Source organism: Crocodylus siamensis, chromosome 12 (genome assembly GCF_052110815.1).
Source record: "Crocodylus siamensis isolate JL-2025a chromosome 12, ASM5211081v1, whole genome shotgun sequence".
Classification (NCBI taxonomy): domain Eukaryota; kingdom Metazoa; phylum Chordata; order Crocodylia; family Crocodylidae; genus Crocodylus; species Crocodylus siamensis.
Window position 1 is genome coordinate 1,312,589 of NC_143406.1, and position 16,834 is coordinate 1,329,422.

Consider the following 16,834-nt stretch of genomic DNA (forward strand, 5'->3'; position numbering starts at 1 on the left):
GTTCCCAAGCCCAGCCCCCACAAGACATGATCAGACCCCAGGGAAATGTCCTGCCCGCCCCAGGCATGAGGTGGGCTGGAAGGACACTATTGTTAAACCCGGTCAGTCGCGCGTGGGCTGGAAGGACACTGCTGCCTCCGGCTTTGTCTGGCTCGGTTTCCCCCTGTGGCCCCCTCACACACGCGCACATACCCACGTGCATGTAGATACAAGTGCACATATGCACTCACATCCATATGTGGGCACATGGTGCACACATATGCATTTATGCACACATGCAACCATGAATTCATGCGTGCGCACATGCACGCACACTCCTGTATGTGCAAAAACGTGCGTATGCATGCACACGCCTACACGCGCAAAGCAAGGCAGGGGTGGAGATGCAGGTCCTGGGGGGGTCACACTGCATGCTGGCAGTCAAGAGCTAAGAGCTACTTTCCAGGCCCTGGGGGAACAAGCCGGGCCCGGGGCTCCTGAGGGATGGCAGCAGCCCCAGAGCAGAAGCTCTGTGCTGCAGAAGTGTGCGTGGGGAGCACCTCCATGGCCAAGTGCAATGCACACCGGCCCTGGGGCCGATCTCCTCACCCGGGGGGGTGTCCATGGCTGGAGCTTTGGAGTCTCTACCCCACAGGAGGTGCCGCCCCACCAGTATCCAGGGGCCCCCCATCCGTGCACGTGACCCCACGCGTGGACACGAAGGGCGTGGGTGGCACGGCCGAGTTCACCTGCACCATCACCGGGGACCCACAGGCGCAGATCGAGTGGTTCAGGGAGGACGGGGAGCTGCCGGCCGGCCACAGTGTGACGAACGGGGTGCTACGGTAAGGAGCTGCGAGACTGCTGCCTCGGGGTGGGCTGTCCCATGGGCTTGTGTTCATGAGGGGGGCTGGCAGAGGCTTGGCAGGGGCACTGTGAGCAATGGGGGGTCACCGCTCCTTGCAACGCCAGTGATCTGGGAGCGTGGCATGGCCACGGGGTGAAGGGCTGGCAGCCAGGTGCACAGGACCCAGCCCGTTCCCTTGCTGGTTCTCTGCAGGATCCCGAATTTGGACCGCAGTTGCCAGGGTGTGTACACCTGCCGGGCCAGCAGCCCCTCCGGGGAGGCCCAGCACAGTGCCAAGCTGGTGATCCAGGGTAAGTGGAGGCCCGGCCCCGGGAGGCTGACCCGGCTCCCTGGGGCCGCGTGGAGATTCGGCCGCGCGCTCACCGCTCTGCCTTCTCCCCCGCAGCGCTGCCCAAGGTGATGATCAACATCCGCACCTTGGTGCAGACGGTGCTGATGGGCAGCACGGTGGAGTTCGAGTGCCTGGCCACCGGGGACCCCAAGCCACACGTCACCTGGAGCAAGGTGGGCGGCCGCCTGCGCCCCGACATCGCCGTCAGCGGCGGGACGGTGAAGATCGAGCGGGTGGAGCAGTCGGACGCAGGGCAGTACCGCTGCACTGCCACCAACGACGTGGGCACCGTGCAGTCTCACGTCATCCTCCACGTCCAGTGTAAGCAGAGAGGCCCTGGCGATGCGGTGAGGGGGTGCACGATTGCTTGCCCCACAAGGCCTGAAGAGCGCCATTCCCTCCCTGCAGCTGTCCCCCAGATTGCCGCCCAGCCGGAGATGAAGGAGGTGGCCGTGGGGTCCACAGTTGTGTTCCCCTGCCTGGCTACTGGCTTCCCCATCCCCGAGATCAAGTGGACCAAGGTAAGTGCACAGCCTCCCAGAGGAGGTGCCAGCAGGGTTTGTCCCCAGGCCAGATGGCACGGGCTGGGCACAGGGGCAGGGGGGTAGGGGAGAGATGGAGGGTAGAAGGAGTTGGGTTTGTAGAGACCCAGTGACAGCTTCGCCTTGTCCATGGGGACCGCCATCAGTGGTTCTGGGGTGGTGACAGTTTCCTGCTCCGGTGTTGGGTTTCAGCTGCAGGGAGACCTCCCCGAAGGCGTCCAGCTGGAGAACAATATCTTGACCATCCCCTCCGTCAAGCCGGAAGACGCGGGGGTCTACATCTGCACAGCCTCCAACCGGCAGGGGAAGGTGACGGCCATCTCCATGCTCAAGGTCCAAGGTGAGTGCGCTGGGGCGACGCGTGAGCCCCTGGAGCCGACTGGGACACGGCCCTTGCCCCCTCCTCCACACCCCTCCCCAGCCGTGCTCCCACACACGCAGCGGATGCGGCCCTCCCAGCCAAGGACAGCAAGGTCGCTGCCAAGCCAGCTGAGGCCCGTGGGGTGCAGCCACGGGAGCTACTCTGGGAGGTGCTGAGGACCCAGCGTGGTGCTGGCAGCTGTGGCCGTGCTCTCCCCGCTCCGCCGGCTGCAGCGTGGCTGTTCCCGAGGAACTGCTCACAGCCGGGTCCATCTCCATCCTGCCCCTGCTAGCGCGGCCGTGGCCAGGCCAGCGCATTGGTCTGCATGGCAGGGACAGGGGAGGTTGGCATGGAGGTAACGAGTCCTCGTGGTCCCCGGGCACAGAGCTGCCCTGTGCAACGGGGCCCCAAACCCGACGGGCACCAGCCCTAGCTGCAGCTCACTGTCTCCCCCCAATTGCAGAGCGGGTGGTGCCCTACTTCACGCAGAGCCCCCAGTCCTACCTGCCCCTGCCCACCATCAAGGACGCCTACAAGAAGTTTGAGATCCAAATCACCTTCCGGCCGGACATCGCCAATGGTAAGCGGAGACCCTCTGCCCAGCACGGGTCCAGGCCACCAGCCTGTGCCCCAGGAGGGAGGGAGAGCCCCCATCTCACAAGCTCCCCCCGCCCGTGGCAGCGTCCCCTCTCAGAGACAGGCGGATCAAGCCCGTGTTTCTCACTCACCCATTCTGATTTTCCTCCTTTCTCTCCGTCTTGGCCCCCCGCTCTGTCTCTCTCCGCCTGTCTGTCCTTCTCCATCTGTTCTGTCCATACCCCTCTCCCCTCCAGCTCTCATTCTGTACTCAGGTAAGCTCTGCCTGCCGCCTCTTCCCCGCTGCCCGGGGGGCTGGCTCGGGGAGGGGTGTGCCCACGCCCCGTGCACCCCATGGGGTCGCGTTAAATCCACCAGCCCAGCCCAGACTAACCAAGTGCCCAGGACCAGCGAGGCCTCAGCACGGGCCAGGATGCCTGTGTGCCTAACTCCTTGCAGCTGGGGCCATCCCTGTCTTGCTGTGCTTAACTCCATCCCGTGATGTCACAAGCAGTGACATCACGCCGAGGCACGGGGTGCCCGGGCCGTGCCATCGGGCTGCTGGCCTGGGGGTCGCCTCCTAATCAGCGCTGCCTGGGGGTGGGCAGAAGCAGCGGGCTGGGTCTGCTTGGGGAGACCTGGCTGAGTGTGGTGTGTGTCTGCCTGCGCTGGTAGAAGATAGAAGCCTACTACTGCTGTACGGGTGGAGCGGCTCCTCTGGCCCCGGCTGCAGAGACCCATGCGTGGGTCCCAGGCTGGCCCAGGAGCCAGGGCTCCTGCAGGTCCCAGGGACCAGGGTGCTTGTAGCTGCCACCTGCCCCCAGGCCCGTGCCTGGCCGTGGCACTGCCGCCAGGCTCACCCCTCTGCTCTTGCAGGGATGCTGCTGTACAACGGGCAGAAGAAGAGCACCGGTGCCGACTTCGTGTCCTTCGGCCTGGTGGGCGGCCGGCCAGAATTCAGGTGAGACCTGGCCGTGTCCCCGCACCACGGGCAAGGCCTGGGCCCGCGGAGCCCCCCGACTGGCACGGGGCTCCTCCAAACCCTGCTTCCTGGTGCTGTCTGGGGGGTCCCGGTGCACGCAGGGCTGGGCTCTGAGCGTGGGGGCGAGGCAAAGGAGGGAGAACGTCCCCGCTGGCCTCCGCAGCCCTGACGGGCTTGAAATTGCAGGTTCGATGCCGGCTCGGGCATGGCCACGATCCGGCACCCGACGCCGATCCGGCTGGGGGAGTTCCACACGGTGCGGCTGTACCGCAACCTCACCCAGGGCTCCCTCGTGCTGGACGACCACCCACCCGTCAACGGCACCTCGCAGGTGAGCAGGGGGCCTGGCACTGCCCCAAGATGCCCAGCAGGCCTGGAGCCGAGCCCCACAGGGAAGCGGGGACCCAGGGGCAGGCTGGCATTGCTGCTGCAACTCGAGTGGGACATGGAGGGTCCTCAGGCCACAGCCCCGACCCTCTTCGTATGCGCAGGGCAAGTTCCAGGGGCTGGATCTGAACGAGGAGCTGTACCTGGGCGGGTATCCCAGCTACGCCGCCATCGCCAAGACCGGCCTCAGCAGCGGTTTCATCGGTGAGTGTTCCCCGTGCAGCCCAGCCCTGGTGCCCACATGCTAGGGCCCAGCCGAGCCTGTGTGTGCCTGCATGCATGTGAGGGCAGCATGTCTCTGGGAGAGGTTGTGCATTGCCCTGCCGAGCACCACTCACATGTTCGTGGCCCCCGCACTCCCTGCCCCGCTACCTGCATGCATTTGAGGTGCCCCCGGGCCTCTCACCAGCCCCGTTTGCCCTCTTCGCAGGCTGCGTGCGCCAGCTGCTGATCCAGGGCGAAGAGGTGATCTTCAGGGACCTGGACCTGCCAGCTCACGGCGTCACCAGCTGCCCCACCTGCAGGGACCAGCCATGCCAGGTAACGTGCGCCGGCACGGGGGCGGTGGGGACCGTGCCCCCCAGGCAGACCCTCTAACCCTCTGCTCGGCCCTTCCCAGAACGGCGGTGTCTGCAGGGACTCGGAGAGCAGCAGCTACGTCTGCCACTGCCCGCAGGGCTTCACTGGCAGCAACTGCGAGCACTCGCAGGCCCTGCACTGCCACCCAGGTACCCCCGCCGGGCAACCCCTGCTCCACCGCTGTACCGAGCCCTGCCGGGGGCCAGGTCTCCAGCCTGGGCTTGGGGCTGGGTGGAGAATTGCCTCCAGCCTGGGCTGCAGGATCCCCTCCCATGGGACAGCCCAAAGTCAACCCCACGCCCAGAGCAGCAGCTTGATAATAAATGGCACCGTCTCCCCCCGCAGAGGCCTGCGGACCGGACGCCACCTGCATTAACCGAGCGGATGGGCAGGGCTACACCTGCCGCTGCCACCTGGGCAAGACAGGCGAGAAGTGCATGGAAGGTGCGTGCAGGGCCGGTGCGGGCAGCCGGGGCAGAGCGGGCCACTCAGGTAACCACCCTCCTTCCCCGTGCCCGCAGGGGTCATGGTGACCACCCCCTTCTTCAACGGGCGCGACGCCTTCATCTCGTACCCGCCCCTCACCAACATCCACTACGAGCTGCGGGTGGATGCCGAGTTCAAGCCGCTGTCGCCCGATGGCCTCATCTTCTTCAGCGCGGGCAAGGGCGGCCCCGTGGAAGACTTCGTCTCGCTCGCCATGGCTGCCGGGCGCCTGCAGTTTCTCTACGAGCTGGGCTCAGGTAGGGCTCAGCCCGCACAGCTGGGACGGTGCGTACCAGCCAACAAGAGCTTCGTGCCCCAGGTGCCCAGACCCAGCATGCCCATCACACCTGCTGTCTGGAGCGGGGAATGCTGTGTAGCTCGGCAGCACCCTCATAAAAACCGCCCCAGATGGGTCAGACCCCAGGTCCTTGAGGTCCAGTGTCCTGCTGCAGATTGGGGCAGAAGAGAGAAGGAGCTAGCCCTCCATCCCCCCTGGCATGGATCTGGCTCCATTTCTCCCTGGCACACAGTGCCCCTGGATGCCCGCTCACAGGTCCCTCCTTGGTGGCCACAGTGCAGGGAGCACATGGCCCTGAGCGTGCCAGCTGCCGTGAGGTGCCAGGGCTCTGGCAGGCCTGAGCAGGTGGTGGAACCGGAGCGTGCTCCATCCACTCCATGCATTGACCTGGTATTACTGCTTCCAGGACCGGTGCAAAAAAAAAACAAAAACGAAAACGAAAACGTCTCCCCGTGCGCTCTCTCTCATAGGCATGGCCGTGCTGCAGAGCACGGAGCCCCTCGCCCTGGGCCGCTGGCACCGGGTCTCGGCAGAGCGCAGCAGTAAGGATGGCACCCTCGTGGTGGACGGTGGCCGGCCGGTGAAGCGGTCGTCTCCGGGCAAGAGCCAAGGCCTCAACCTGCGCACGCCCATGTTCCTGGGTGGGGTGGACCCATCTGTGGTGCTGCCTGTGGCCGCCAATATCAGCGCCCACTTCCACGGCTGTGTGGGCGAGGTGAGGCTGGCCCCCTGCCCCCCGAGGGACGGGCGCTCTGCGGGGACAGCGGGGGCCCCAGACTCTTGGGGTCGGCACCGGCTCTGGGCGGGGAGTGGGGTGACTGTGGGGAACGCAGACTCCTGGGTTCCACTTCCAGCATGGACGTGGGCATTTGGTGCCCGATGGGGCAGGTCCCTCTCCTCCCGGCCAGGGCTGGGAGCCTGGTACATGGGTTCTTGCCCCAGTCCTGGGCCCTGGCCCTGGACAGGCCAAGGGACCTGCGGTCTGTCTGGCTCAGGCCCAGGTGTGGGTGACGTGGCACCCCTGCCCCACAGGTGTCCATCAACGGGAAGAGGGTGGACATCTCGTACAGCTTCCAGGAGAGCCGGAGTGTGGCGCAGTGCTACGACAGCTCGCCCTGCGACCGCCGGCCCTGCCTGCACGGCGCCAAGTGCCTGCCCACCGGCGAGTACGAGTTCCAGTGCCTGTGCCAGGACGGCTTTCACGGTGAGCGTGGGACCCGGGTGCGCGCGGCAGGCTGTGCCGGCATCACCAGAGCAGCTTGGGGCCCTCCCAGCTGCGGGGGCTGGGTTGGGGCCCCCCTTGTAGACCACTGCTCTGAGACCTGGTCAGGGTGTGACTGCCCCATGGCAGGGGCTTGGTGCCAGCAGGGCTGGATGCGCCCCAGGCTGGGGGCATGCTGCAGAGGCAGTGTGTGCCTGCATGTGTGTGTGTGTGTGTGTGTGTGTGTGTGTGCGTGCACGTTATGTGTATGTGTGCATGCATCTGTATGTGCCTGTGCACGCATGCATGTATGTATGTGTCCATGCCTGTATGCATATATTTGTGCATGGGTGTGTGCATGGGTGTGTGCTTGCCTGTATGCACAGACTTGTGCGTATGTGTGTCAGGGGGGATACATTTATGTATGTGGGTGTCTGCATACATACACTTGTGTGCGTGTGTGCGCATGGGTGTGCATGCATGTATGCAAATTTTGTTCATACGTGTATGTGTGTGGGTGTGTCTGTGCATGCCTGTATGCATACACTTGTGCATACATGTATGCATGCATGTGTGTCCAGTTGTGCATGTGCCTATATGTAGGTGCACATGCGTGGTTTGTGCATATACCTGTGCGTACATGTACACGTTTTGCGAGCCGGCACAGTGACCCGGGGCTCAGCCAGCCTCTCCTCACAGGTGACCGCTGCGAGCTGGCCGACGACCCGTGCCTGCTGGGCAACCCCTGCCTGAACGGTGGGACGTGCAAGGCGAGCCGATGCCTATGCCCAGACGGCTTCGTGGGGACGTACTGCGAGCAGAGTAGGCGCCAGGGCACAAGGGCTGTGGGCAGTGAGGTGGGGGGCAGTGCCCAGGGGTGTTCACTGGGGCGGACTCAGCCCCAGAGGACTGCAGGAGCTGGAGCAGGTGGGAGAGGGTGTCTGGGGCGTTGGGTGCAGTAGGCACCTGGGTAGGGGCTGTCAGGGGAGGTGTGGCTGAGGGGACCATGTCTTACAGGCTGGGGCTGGGGGGCGGCTCATCGGCTAGCAGTGAGCCCCATGAGGAAGGGCACCCACAGGCAAGGGCCCCTCTCCGCCACCCCACCCTGTGCCCAGGGGCCCCCCAGGATGACCATGCCATGCCCACACCATCCCTAACGCACGTCTCCGTCTCTTGCCCTTGCAGGCCTGGCGCTGCAGAAGCTGGACCGGGAGTGGCTCCCCGAGGGCAGTGGGGGCAACGGTACAGTACCCGTCTTCCCATGGCACAGAGCCTGGCCTCCCCCTTCTCTAAGCCCCATGGTCAAGCGCCTGGAGCTGGCATCCTGCGGATCCCACCCACGTGCCTGGCCCCAGCAGCAGCCCCCATCCCACTCCCCTGGATTCCCCTGGCCTGCCATCCCAAACCTACTGCTGTGCCCACCCACGCCGCCTGCCCTGCACCCCCTGACCACCTCCTCTCCTCCTGCAGATGCCCCAGGCCAGTATGGAGCCTATTTCTATGATGGTGGCTACCTTGCGCTTCCCAGACACCTGTTCCCCAGGAGGTGAGTGGGCACCAGGAGCCTGGGGAGGAGGAGAGGTGCTCCCTGCATTGTAGTCTGGCTTCCTTGGCCAGCCACGATGGGCGCGGGTGCAGGAAGGGTTCCCCCCGTCCAGCGAGCAGAGGCCAGGGAGCCCCAGGCAGAGCCGGGCTGCGGGGTCCCAGCCCAGGAGCGGGTGGCATCTGGGGAGGGTGAGGCTCTCTGCAGCAGGCGTGGGGAGCATGGCTCCGGGACCTGGGGTCTCTCCCACACCCGGCAACATCTAATCGCAGCCTTGTCTCGTTGCAGCCGCCCTGAGGCACCGGAGACCATTGAGCTGGAAGTGCGCACCACCTCTCCCAACGGCGTGGTCCTCTGGCAGGGTGTGGTGAGTCCATGGGGGCCTGACACGGCGCTGGGGCAGGCTCAGTGCCATGTGCTGGTGCCGGGAGCCAGCACCCTCTGCAGCGGGGCCGAGACAGGAGCCAGAAAGGCTTGGCCTGCCCCAGCAGCTGGGACTGGCTTTGCCAGCACAGGGGAGCTGAGGGAGAGCTGGGGCATGAGTCTGGCATTAGGAGCCAGTGAGCAGGGGGGCAAGGCAGGTTGGTGGATGCAGGCAAGGACTTCCCTGCTAAAACAGGGCTCTCAAGGGTGCAGAGCTGGCTTTGGAGGGGCTTAGGGGGTGGGGGTACTGCTTGCCTGGAGCCCGGCTGGCATAGAAAAGCAGCAGCATCGTGCACATGGAGCAGGCTATTGGTGTCTGCCGCAGCGAGGCTGGACCATGAGCAGGGCCCCTGCACACATGGGACTGCCTGCGCGGGCTGCTCCCTCCCGCATTGCATGGCCAGGCTGGGGCAGGAGAGCTGCCACGTGTCCCACTGGCCTCTGCCTGCATGAAGCCTACCTCTGCTGCCTGGCTCTGGCCTGGACTAACATGCCCCCCGCGCCGCTCCGTCCTCCCCACTCCAGCTTTGATGCTGTGGCTGCATAACTGCCCTGTGCCCGTTTCTTCTCCAGGTAGCCGGGGAGCCTGCTTTCGATCTGCATGCTACTAACGAGGTATTTACCGAGCCGTGCCAGGCTGGCTGGCTCAGGCTGCAGGCAAGGGGCAGCACAGGACTGCACCGGGGACCATGCCACGTGCCACTGTCCCGGCATGGTGCCCCACTCCTCTCTCAGCCCCCAGACCAGATGCCACAAGTACATCCAGTACCTGCTGCTGGCTGAGGGTGGCTCCTTCCCATGCGCGCTCGTGGGATCCGCTCCTGCATGCATGTGTGCATACACACGCACGTGCTCTGAGCCTGACTGTCATGGGCACGGGGCGGGGGGAGGTGGCACCAGGCCAGGGTCAGAGCAATCTCAGCATGCTTCTCTCACCGGCAGGAGGAAGGCGAGAGCGGCAAAGCCAAGGACTTCATCAGCCTTGGCCTCAAAGACGGGCACCTGGTGTTCAGGTGAGCAGTGCCCTGACCTCCACTCTGCGCCCATCTCCAGGGACCCACTCAGGCCCCAGCCCCCGAGGCTGCCCCAGCAAAGCCCCCAGCTTCACTCCATATCCTGACTCCCCTCCGCCCTGGCTCTGGCAGGAGCAGCCCCATGGGCCACGCTAACCCTCCTGGTGTCTCCCTGCAGCTACCAGCTGGGTAGCGGCGAGGCCAGCATCGTCTCTGATGACCCCATCAATGATGGCGAGTGGCACAAAGTGACGGCCATGCGGTAAGGGACTAGCACGGGACTCAGGCCGCCGGGATGTGCCAGGAGCTGGGTGCCCGGAGAGCTTGGTGCCAGACCTCAGCTGCCTGGCACAGGGTCAGGGGAAGGCACCACCTCTTCCCCCACTCTGCCCAGGGTCTCAGGGCTCCCCTTTCCCCCCTTGCAGGGAAGGGCGGCAGGGCTCGCTGCAGGTGGACGGAGAGGAGCCGGTGAGCGGAGAGTCTCCCGGCAACAACATCATGGTGAACACCAAGGGCAACGTATACATCGGTGAGGCCGGGGCGGCTGCATGGGGAGCAGGGCACACAACACCTGTTTGTGTGCATGTGTATGTGTGTGTGTGTGTACATATTTGTGTGCTTGTGTGCGTGTCTGTGCATGTGCGTGTATGTATGTGGGTGCCTATGTATGTATTTGTATGTGTGTGCATGAGCGTTTGTGTGAGCGTGTGTACATAGATTCACAGATTATAGAGTCGGAAGGGACCCAATGGATCAGCGTGTGTAGGCATGTGCGTATGCACACATTTGTGTATGTGCATGCATGTTTGTGTTTGTGTGAGTGTGTATGCTTGTGCATGTGCATGTGTGAGTGCGTGTCCCTATCCCTTCCCCTCGGGGTGCCTCAGTTTCCCCCCCTGTGCCCAGCCCTGCGGGCTGACTGCCCCCCATTGCCCGCAGGAGGTGCTCCGGCCGTGCAGACCCTCACCACGGGCAAGTTCACCTCGGGCATCACAGGCTGCATCAAGAACCTGGTGCTGATGAACGAGAGGCCGGGCCAGCAGCCACCACAGCCCATCGACTTGCAGCACCACGTGGAGGCTGGCACCAACACCCGGGAGTGCCCCTCGTAGGCCTGGCCTGCCACTCCCCCGGCCACGGCCCCCCACAGACGCCTGTTCTTATTATTTTGATGCTGATGAATTTTTTTTGTAAAGAAACAAAGAGGAAAATGGTGCTTTGCTGCTACCAAAAAAAAAAAACCAAATCCCCAGCAGGGGAGGGGGCCGTGTTCATCACCGCCGCCCTCGAGCACCCGGTGCCCCAGGCGCACTGGGCCCCGCAGAGCCTCCGGCCACCGACTCGGCCACGGCTGGGCCCCACGGATGGAGAAGCCTCCCCCTGCCCCCTCTTGCTCTGTGGCACGCAGGAGGGAGCAGGGGCCAGCTGGCTTTGCTGCATGCCATCACCGGGCTGCCACAGGAGCATAACGGGACCCCCTGGACTGTCCAGTGTCAGGGGACGAAGGCCAAATCCTGGCAGCTTGGACAGCTCCACGCCAACCTGGGGCAGGGGCAGCAGGCAGGGAAGGAGGCTTCTGCAGCACACCCCTCCCGGGGGCACAGGCGCTGGGCAGAGACATCCGACATCCCTCGGCCCCACTCCGGCCAGCACAGCCCAAAGACACGCCAGGCTCAGGGCACTGCACACTCACCTTCGTGCCTTCCTGGATCCAGGACAATCCCCACCACTCCTCCCCGGAGCCTCCTCTGGCTCCGGCCACCTCCAGACCTCCCCTTCGTTCGGAAGCACGTGCCGCGGGCTCAGCTTCCCAGCACAGCCCGGGCCCGGGAACCTCGTGCCCCCGGGAGGCTCCTTCGTGCCTCCAAGTGACTTGCAATGATGAGACATGGCCCAGCCGACAAAGCGGTGGGGAGACCCTGGCCCGTGGGCAGAAGAGATGTGATGCGGGGAAACCTGGAGACCAGACGCCAGCAACACAGCCTCGGCTTTGGGGTGCGCCAAGGGGCCGGGAAGGTGCTGGGCTCCCGCCCGTGCGAGCCGAGCCGAGCCATGCCTGGCAGAAACGGCCCCGCGGGGATGGGGGGCTGGGGGCCCGCTCTGCTCAGGTCGCACCCGGCCATGCTGTCTCGTTGGCTTCCTATTAAACGACAAGTAACAACCGAGCGTCGTCTCGCAGACCTGCACCGCCTCTGCTTCCACCATCAGCATTGGAGGCACCGGGACGGGGGACTGACTTCTGCCCCAGGTGTCGGCCTCATAGCTCCCACCCCCAGCTTTGGGGCTGCCCAGCACTCCACCCCCCGCAGTGCCCATCCCGTGGGCTCCTTGCACCCCGGCCCAGCTGGGGGCATCCAGCTAGGAGACAAGCCCCCCACGCCGCCTGCCCTTCAGCCCTTGCCCCAGTGCTGGCTGGGACCCCGTGGGGGTGCGGAGCTGCCACTACTCCTCGGGACCTCGCCCCTCCCTGGTGCTGCGTGACCCAGTCCAGGGGCCGCTCTGCCCCCAGGGCACGAAGCGAGGGTGCCCTGCTTGGCTGTCTCGGGACCCCCAGGCTTGGCCCCACGATTCGCGGACGCTGTCCCTGTCCCGGCATGCTGGAAACGTGGCTGCTGGGTGACGGCTTCCCTGCTGCACCGCGGGGTCTGCTTTGCAAACACACTTTGGACACAGCTGCTTTATTCACCACAGGCACCCAGCCCTGGTCATGTCCCCACTGCTGGCCAAGGATCCTGCTTGCTGAGGGAGACAGTCCGGGGTGGGGTCCGGCTCCCTCCTTCCCCAGGGCCCTGTGGCAGGAGGCAGCTCACCCGAGACCCCACACCGGAGCCCCTCATTGGCACCGCAGCCCTGCCAGCCCGGTGGTACAGCGGCCGGGGGGCAGTGTGGGATGGAGCAGGGAACCACGGGCTCTGGGAGTGTGATGGGAAGAGAGCACATGCCGGCCGGAGAGGGTGTGAGGCTGAGGGCGATGCCTGGTGTCCCCAGCCCCAGCAGGGCTCACGCCCTGCGGAGAGGGGCCGAAGGGCAGGGCCCGGCTGCAGAGGAGTCAGGCAGGCAGGTGGCGTGGGGCCACCTTGCCACGGCGGGCGCAGCTACGCGGGCAGAGCTGGCAGGCGGCGCAGGCTGAGTTGCATCCGGGCAGGAAGCGGCAGGCGCCGAGTCTCCAGATGAGCCAGCCGGGGCTGCAGCAGCACCAGAGCAGGAGACCAGAGCCCGCAGCAGCCCCCAGCAGCGCCGAGAGGGCCGGCAGAGCCAGCCGCCCACCTGCAGGGGAAGGGGGCACGGTCACCCGGAGGCCAGGGGTCTCCATCACCCCCAGCCCCAGGGAGCAGCCTCTGGGGCCTGGAGGAGATGCCTTGCAGAGAGGAAGGTGCCCACAGGCAGCCTTAGCAAGGGAAGGGGAGGAAAAAGCATCTTACAAGCCACAGCCTGACGCTAGGGCTCAGTTGGGCCAGACCCAGAAGGAAGGAGGGAGCACTGTGCAGGAAGCTCGGCGCTGGGTTTGTTTCGGCTTGGGTCTGTTTAACCTCAAGGTCGGGTTATTTGAAGGGGGGGAGCATGAAGTGCTGTCTGGAGGAGGACATTGTCCCAGAGGTGCCAGAGTGCATTTTGGGGCTGTGACCCAAGGAGGGCACCAGGGATACAGAGCAGAGGAGTGGCACAGGCTGGACGTGACTGAAACAAGGAGCAACGGCCTCCTGTCGCAGCAAGTTCAGGTCGGATATTAGGGTGGGTAGTAAAGCACAGGAACAGGGAGGTGCCCAGAGAGGCGGTGGCATCTCCTTCCTTGGAAGTTTTGGGGCTGGTCCTGCTTGGAGCAGGGGTTGGACTGGATGTGCCCTCCTGAGCTCCCTTCCCACCCTCATAATCTATGCTTCTACGATTAGCTGCTGGCAGGAAAAACCATCTGCTGAGCACCTGCATGGGTGCTGGGGGCTCTGCAGACCTCTACCCCCTGCTCTGCACCCGTGCGGCCTGGCACCGGGGGCAGGCTGCCCCCCACGAGAGGTACCTGCGGCAGCGTCCTCCTGGAGGTTGGCGTCCCGGGGTGGGGACTGGCTCTTCTCTGGCCTCCCACAGCTGGAAGCGGAGCTGGCTGCCAGGGCCCCGGCAGTCTGGAGAGGTGCTGCGGTGGGGGCAGGACCTGGGGCGGGCAGAGGGAGAAAGGTCGCAGCTGCACCCCTGCTTCACAGCCCATGTGCCCCCAGGCCGTGCTCACCCTCCCCTGGCTGAGCCAAGCCCTGCCCAGCATCAAGCCATTGCCTCATCCCCCCGCCTTTCGCACGCCCACAGGATCGGGCCCACACTTCAGCCCCTGCACCCTCCCACGGTGCCCGCAGTCTGCACAGACCTTTGCAGCTGGCCGGGGGGCGGGCAGCCTGGTCGGAGCCATCCCCGCAGTTGTCAACACCGGCGCTGTCGCACACCAGGCTCTGGGGGATGCACTTGCCATTGCGGCAGGGGAAATAGGGCTCCTGCCCGCACCCCGACATGTTGAAGCCTGCAACAGGCATGGCAGCAATGCACCCTGGCTGCCCTCGCCCGGGGCAGGACCCCACCTCCCATGGACACGTGAGGCTAGGAATGGGACCCAGGAGTCCTGACTGTTCTCCCCCACTACCTTTTCCCCCAGCCAAAAGCACATCCCAGGCATCTCAACTTCCAGCTTTCTGCTCTAACTGCTGGGACTCGTTCCTCTCCCAGGCTTGGAGGTAGAGCCCGTGTGTCCTGGCACCCGCCCCACGATAGACCCAGGTGTCCCGGCCTCCGCTCCCTCGTTGTGGACCCTCTTGGCCGAGATGAGGACAGAGCCCAGGAGTCCTGACTCGCAGCCTAACTACTAGCCCACGCTGCTGGTGGGGAGCTCTGCCCAGACACGGCCGAGGCCCCTTACCCAGCCGGAAGGACGTGAAGTCGCCCACAAAGTCCACGCGTGGCTGCTGGCCCCGCGTCACCAGGCGCAGCGTCAGGAAGTTCCCGGTGGACAGGACAGGCCGAGGGATGCTCTTCCCGCACAGCGGGCGCCCCAGGGGCTCGGCCGCCCGTCCCCGGCCGTCGTAGAACTGCACGTAGGAGCCGGCATGGCAGGGGTCGGGCGGCTCCCGGTCGCCCCCCGGCGGGGTCTGCGGTGGCCTGGGGCTGCCCAGGGGTGGCAGGGTGGCGGTGGTGCTGGGTGCGGGGCCACCGGGCAGGGGCAGGCGCAGCAGGCTGTACACCAGGAAGAACCGGAACTGGAACTGCACCTTGTCGCGGGGGGCCGCGGCCTGCATGACCAGGTGGCAATCGGTGCCCATGGCCACGAAGTAATAGCGCCGCGAGTCCCGGTGAGAGGTGATAATCATGCCGTGGTCCTGGAGCGTCTGGCCACAGAAATCCACCAGGCTCACTGTGGAGGAAGAGCCCAGGGGGGTCACTATCCAGTGCTGGGTAGTCCAGGCCCAGCACCTCCACCGGCCGGGCCCTGCCTTCCGGCTTTGGCCAGGAACAAAGACTGGGGTCACTTGCCTTTTATTTCCCCCCATCCAGGCCACTGCAACAGCCTCAGCACGGGACCTGATGGACCAATGCCCCCCATGAGTCCCCCCACTGTCACACTCTCCCTGAGCCTTGGTTTCACTTGTATGCATTTGGGGGCAGAGAAGGCACAAGCAGAAAAGCATGGGCCTAAAGCGAATCCTGAGCTGGAAAACCACTGCTGGCACACAGCGAGGCCGGTACATGTGACCACTGCCACGCATAGCTATGTTGTCTCCTCTTTCCCCATGTGAAGCATGCTACCTTTTGGTGCAGCAAAGCAGTGACTTCTCCATTCAGTCCATATCCTATTCACCCCCTTTAGGCACCCATATGAATGAAGGGTGCTGGAAAAATACCCTAAAAGTACCCTCAACTTCCAGGAAGCTTCTGGTGGAAACAACCTACAGGTTTTGAACTCTGGCCGCGACGTGAGAGCAAAGGAAGCATCCTGGAAAGCCCGCAGTACCTGTCTCGATGGATGAGACCTCCACCACCACAAAGCTGAACAGCACCAGCCACCCGGACAGCAGGCGCAGGCAGTGCCTCGGGCTGCTCTTCGCCATCGCTTTCCACTGGTGCAAATCCCAAAGTCCGGAGTGAGAGCAAGTCGTGCCGTCTGGGATGGCAACAGCTGGGAGACTGAGGAGCGCGGCAGCCTCCCGGCTTTCTGTGAGCAAACCAGGCTGGGGGCTCCTTTAGTGTGGTCTGCCATGGGAACAGAGGGGACAGCAAAAGGCAGCAGCCCTGGGTGTTGATTAAAGGGAAGAGGCCTTTTTTTCTCTCGCTGCTGTCTGGGCACAAGGACTCCCAGAGCTTGCCCTTTGTCCTTGCTTCATCCTGCTTTTTTACGATCAGGATTTGTGTTAGGGGGTTGCCAAGGAAACTCCAGGAGTTTGATGGAAGAAGGGGGTGGGGGGGAAGGACAATGCAATGTGCTGCCCAGGACTTGCATCCACAAGGCTAAAAGGCTAGTGACAGCATCCCAGCACGGCCCAGATCCGTGCAGTGAGGAGGAGGTACGGAGGGCACAGCTGCAGGGCAGACAAGTGCCAGAGCTTTAACCAAGGGAGGCATGAGGCCAAGAGCTGTGAGCTCCAGGCCAACAACAAGAGGTTTGGGTTTGACTGGGAACGGATGAAAACCACTTCGGTCCCCCATTCAGCAAGCGCCTAAGGCACCTGGGCAGCACACGCCAAAGCACCCGGCTGAATACAAAGCAGAGGAAGGGAAGTCAAGAAACACAAGGGGGTTGTGTCCATCGGAGTGGCTGCCGAGACTGGGGAGAGACCACTTTGCAGCAAGCGGGCCATTTGCTGCTGTCACAGGTTTTGGCCCCTGCACATCTCTTAGCTGCGCTGCATTGGCAGAGCTGTTAAGGCATCTTGCCAAAGCTGCAGAGGCATGAGTTCAAACCCTGCTCCAAAAGGGTGCCAGAGGCTTCCCCTATGGATGCAGGATGGAGAGGGAACGGCAACTGTGATGCCAACCATGTGGGGTGCTGGCCACAGAACGGAGCACGTCTTAACCGCACTGGCCCAACAGGTTGTTCAGCCTGGGATGACCTTTCAGCATGACCGTGTCTTTGCTGCCTCATCCCACTTTCCCCTCCTCTTCTCCCCCCTCCATTGCTCGGGCCCATTCACCTCTCTTCTTCCAGTAGCAGTCTGCATAATAATTAGGGAACAAATTCCCCACCGGAGGATGACTTTGAAATAGCCTGTGAGTGCTCCAGACTGCCCACAGCT

General features: G+C 64.3%; 2 protein-coding genes across 15 annotated transcripts in view; one reads left to right on the plus strand and one right to left on the minus strand.

Annotated features, from left to right (window-relative positions):
- Positions 1-11,735, plus strand: part of HSPG2 (heparan sulfate proteoglycan 2) — an 84,572-nt gene extending 72,837 nt beyond the window's left edge. For 11 of the 14 annotated variants that reach the window (XM_090023314.1, XM_090023320.1, XM_090023318.1 and 8 more), the window contains 24 exons: positions 635-824; positions 1,040-1,137; positions 1,233-1,499; positions 1,587-1,699; positions 1,913-2,060; positions 2,545-2,661; positions 3,534-3,618; positions 3,826-3,970; positions 4,131-4,230; positions 4,457-4,566; positions 4,646-4,754; positions 4,951-5,049; positions 5,127-5,348; positions 5,860-6,104; positions 6,422-6,593; positions 7,290-7,412; positions 7,776-7,832; positions 8,061-8,136; positions 8,422-8,500; positions 9,130-9,171; positions 9,499-9,569; positions 9,748-9,831; positions 9,995-10,098; positions 10,509-11,735. In XM_090023314.1, coding sequence (XP_089879440.1) covers positions 635-824; positions 1,040-1,137; positions 1,233-1,499; positions 1,587-1,699; positions 1,913-2,060; positions 2,545-2,661; positions 3,534-3,618; positions 3,826-3,970; positions 4,131-4,230; positions 4,457-4,566; positions 4,646-4,754; positions 4,951-5,049; positions 5,127-5,348; positions 5,860-6,104; positions 6,422-6,593; positions 7,290-7,412; positions 7,776-7,832; positions 8,061-8,136; positions 8,422-8,500; positions 9,130-9,171; positions 9,499-9,569; positions 9,748-9,831; positions 9,995-10,098; positions 10,509-10,681 — 3,029 coding nt within the window. In that variant the 3' untranslated portion in view covers positions 10,682-11,735. The remainder of the gene's footprint in view (positions 1-634; positions 825-1,039; positions 1,138-1,232; positions 1,500-1,586; positions 1,700-1,912; positions 2,061-2,544; positions 2,662-3,533; positions 3,619-3,825; positions 3,971-4,130; positions 4,231-4,456; positions 4,567-4,645; positions 4,755-4,950; positions 5,050-5,126; positions 5,349-5,859; positions 6,105-6,421; positions 6,594-7,289; positions 7,413-7,775; positions 7,833-8,060; positions 8,137-8,421; positions 8,501-9,129; positions 9,172-9,498; positions 9,570-9,747; positions 9,832-9,994; positions 10,099-10,508) is intronic. The other 3 variants (XM_090023317.1, XM_090023330.1, XM_090023326.1) reach the window with 1 other exon arrangement.
- A 510-nt stretch (positions 11,736-12,245) lies between these two features.
- On the minus strand, positions 12,246-15,860 carry LDLRAD2 (low density lipoprotein receptor class A domain containing 2). The gene is made up of 5 exons (XM_090023385.1): positions 15,556-15,860; positions 14,467-14,958; positions 13,924-14,073; positions 13,585-13,716; positions 12,246-12,836 (listed from the first exon to the last, which is right to left on the minus strand). Exons 1-5 carry the CDS (start codon positions 15,650-15,652, stop codon positions 12,619-12,621), a joined length of 1,089 nt encoding a protein of 362 aa, XP_089879511.1. The 5' UTR covers positions 15,653-15,860; the 3' UTR covers positions 12,246-12,618.
- Positions 15,861-16,834: the final 974 nt, after the last annotated feature.

Coding starts and splice junctions, on each gene's coding strand:
- LDLRAD2 (XM_090023385.1), bottom strand. CDS start 15,652: ATGGCGAAGAGCAGCCCGAGGCACTGCCTGCGCCTGCTGTCCGGGTGG. Junction 14,074..14,466: donor CTTCACGTCCTTCCGGCTGG/GTAAGGGGCCTC, acceptor TGCCTGTTGCAG/GCTTCAACATGTCGGGGTGC. Junction 12,837..13,584: donor CCAGGAGGACGCTGCCGCAG/GTACCTCTCGTG, acceptor CTTCCCCTGCAG/GTGGGCGGCTGGCTCTGCCG.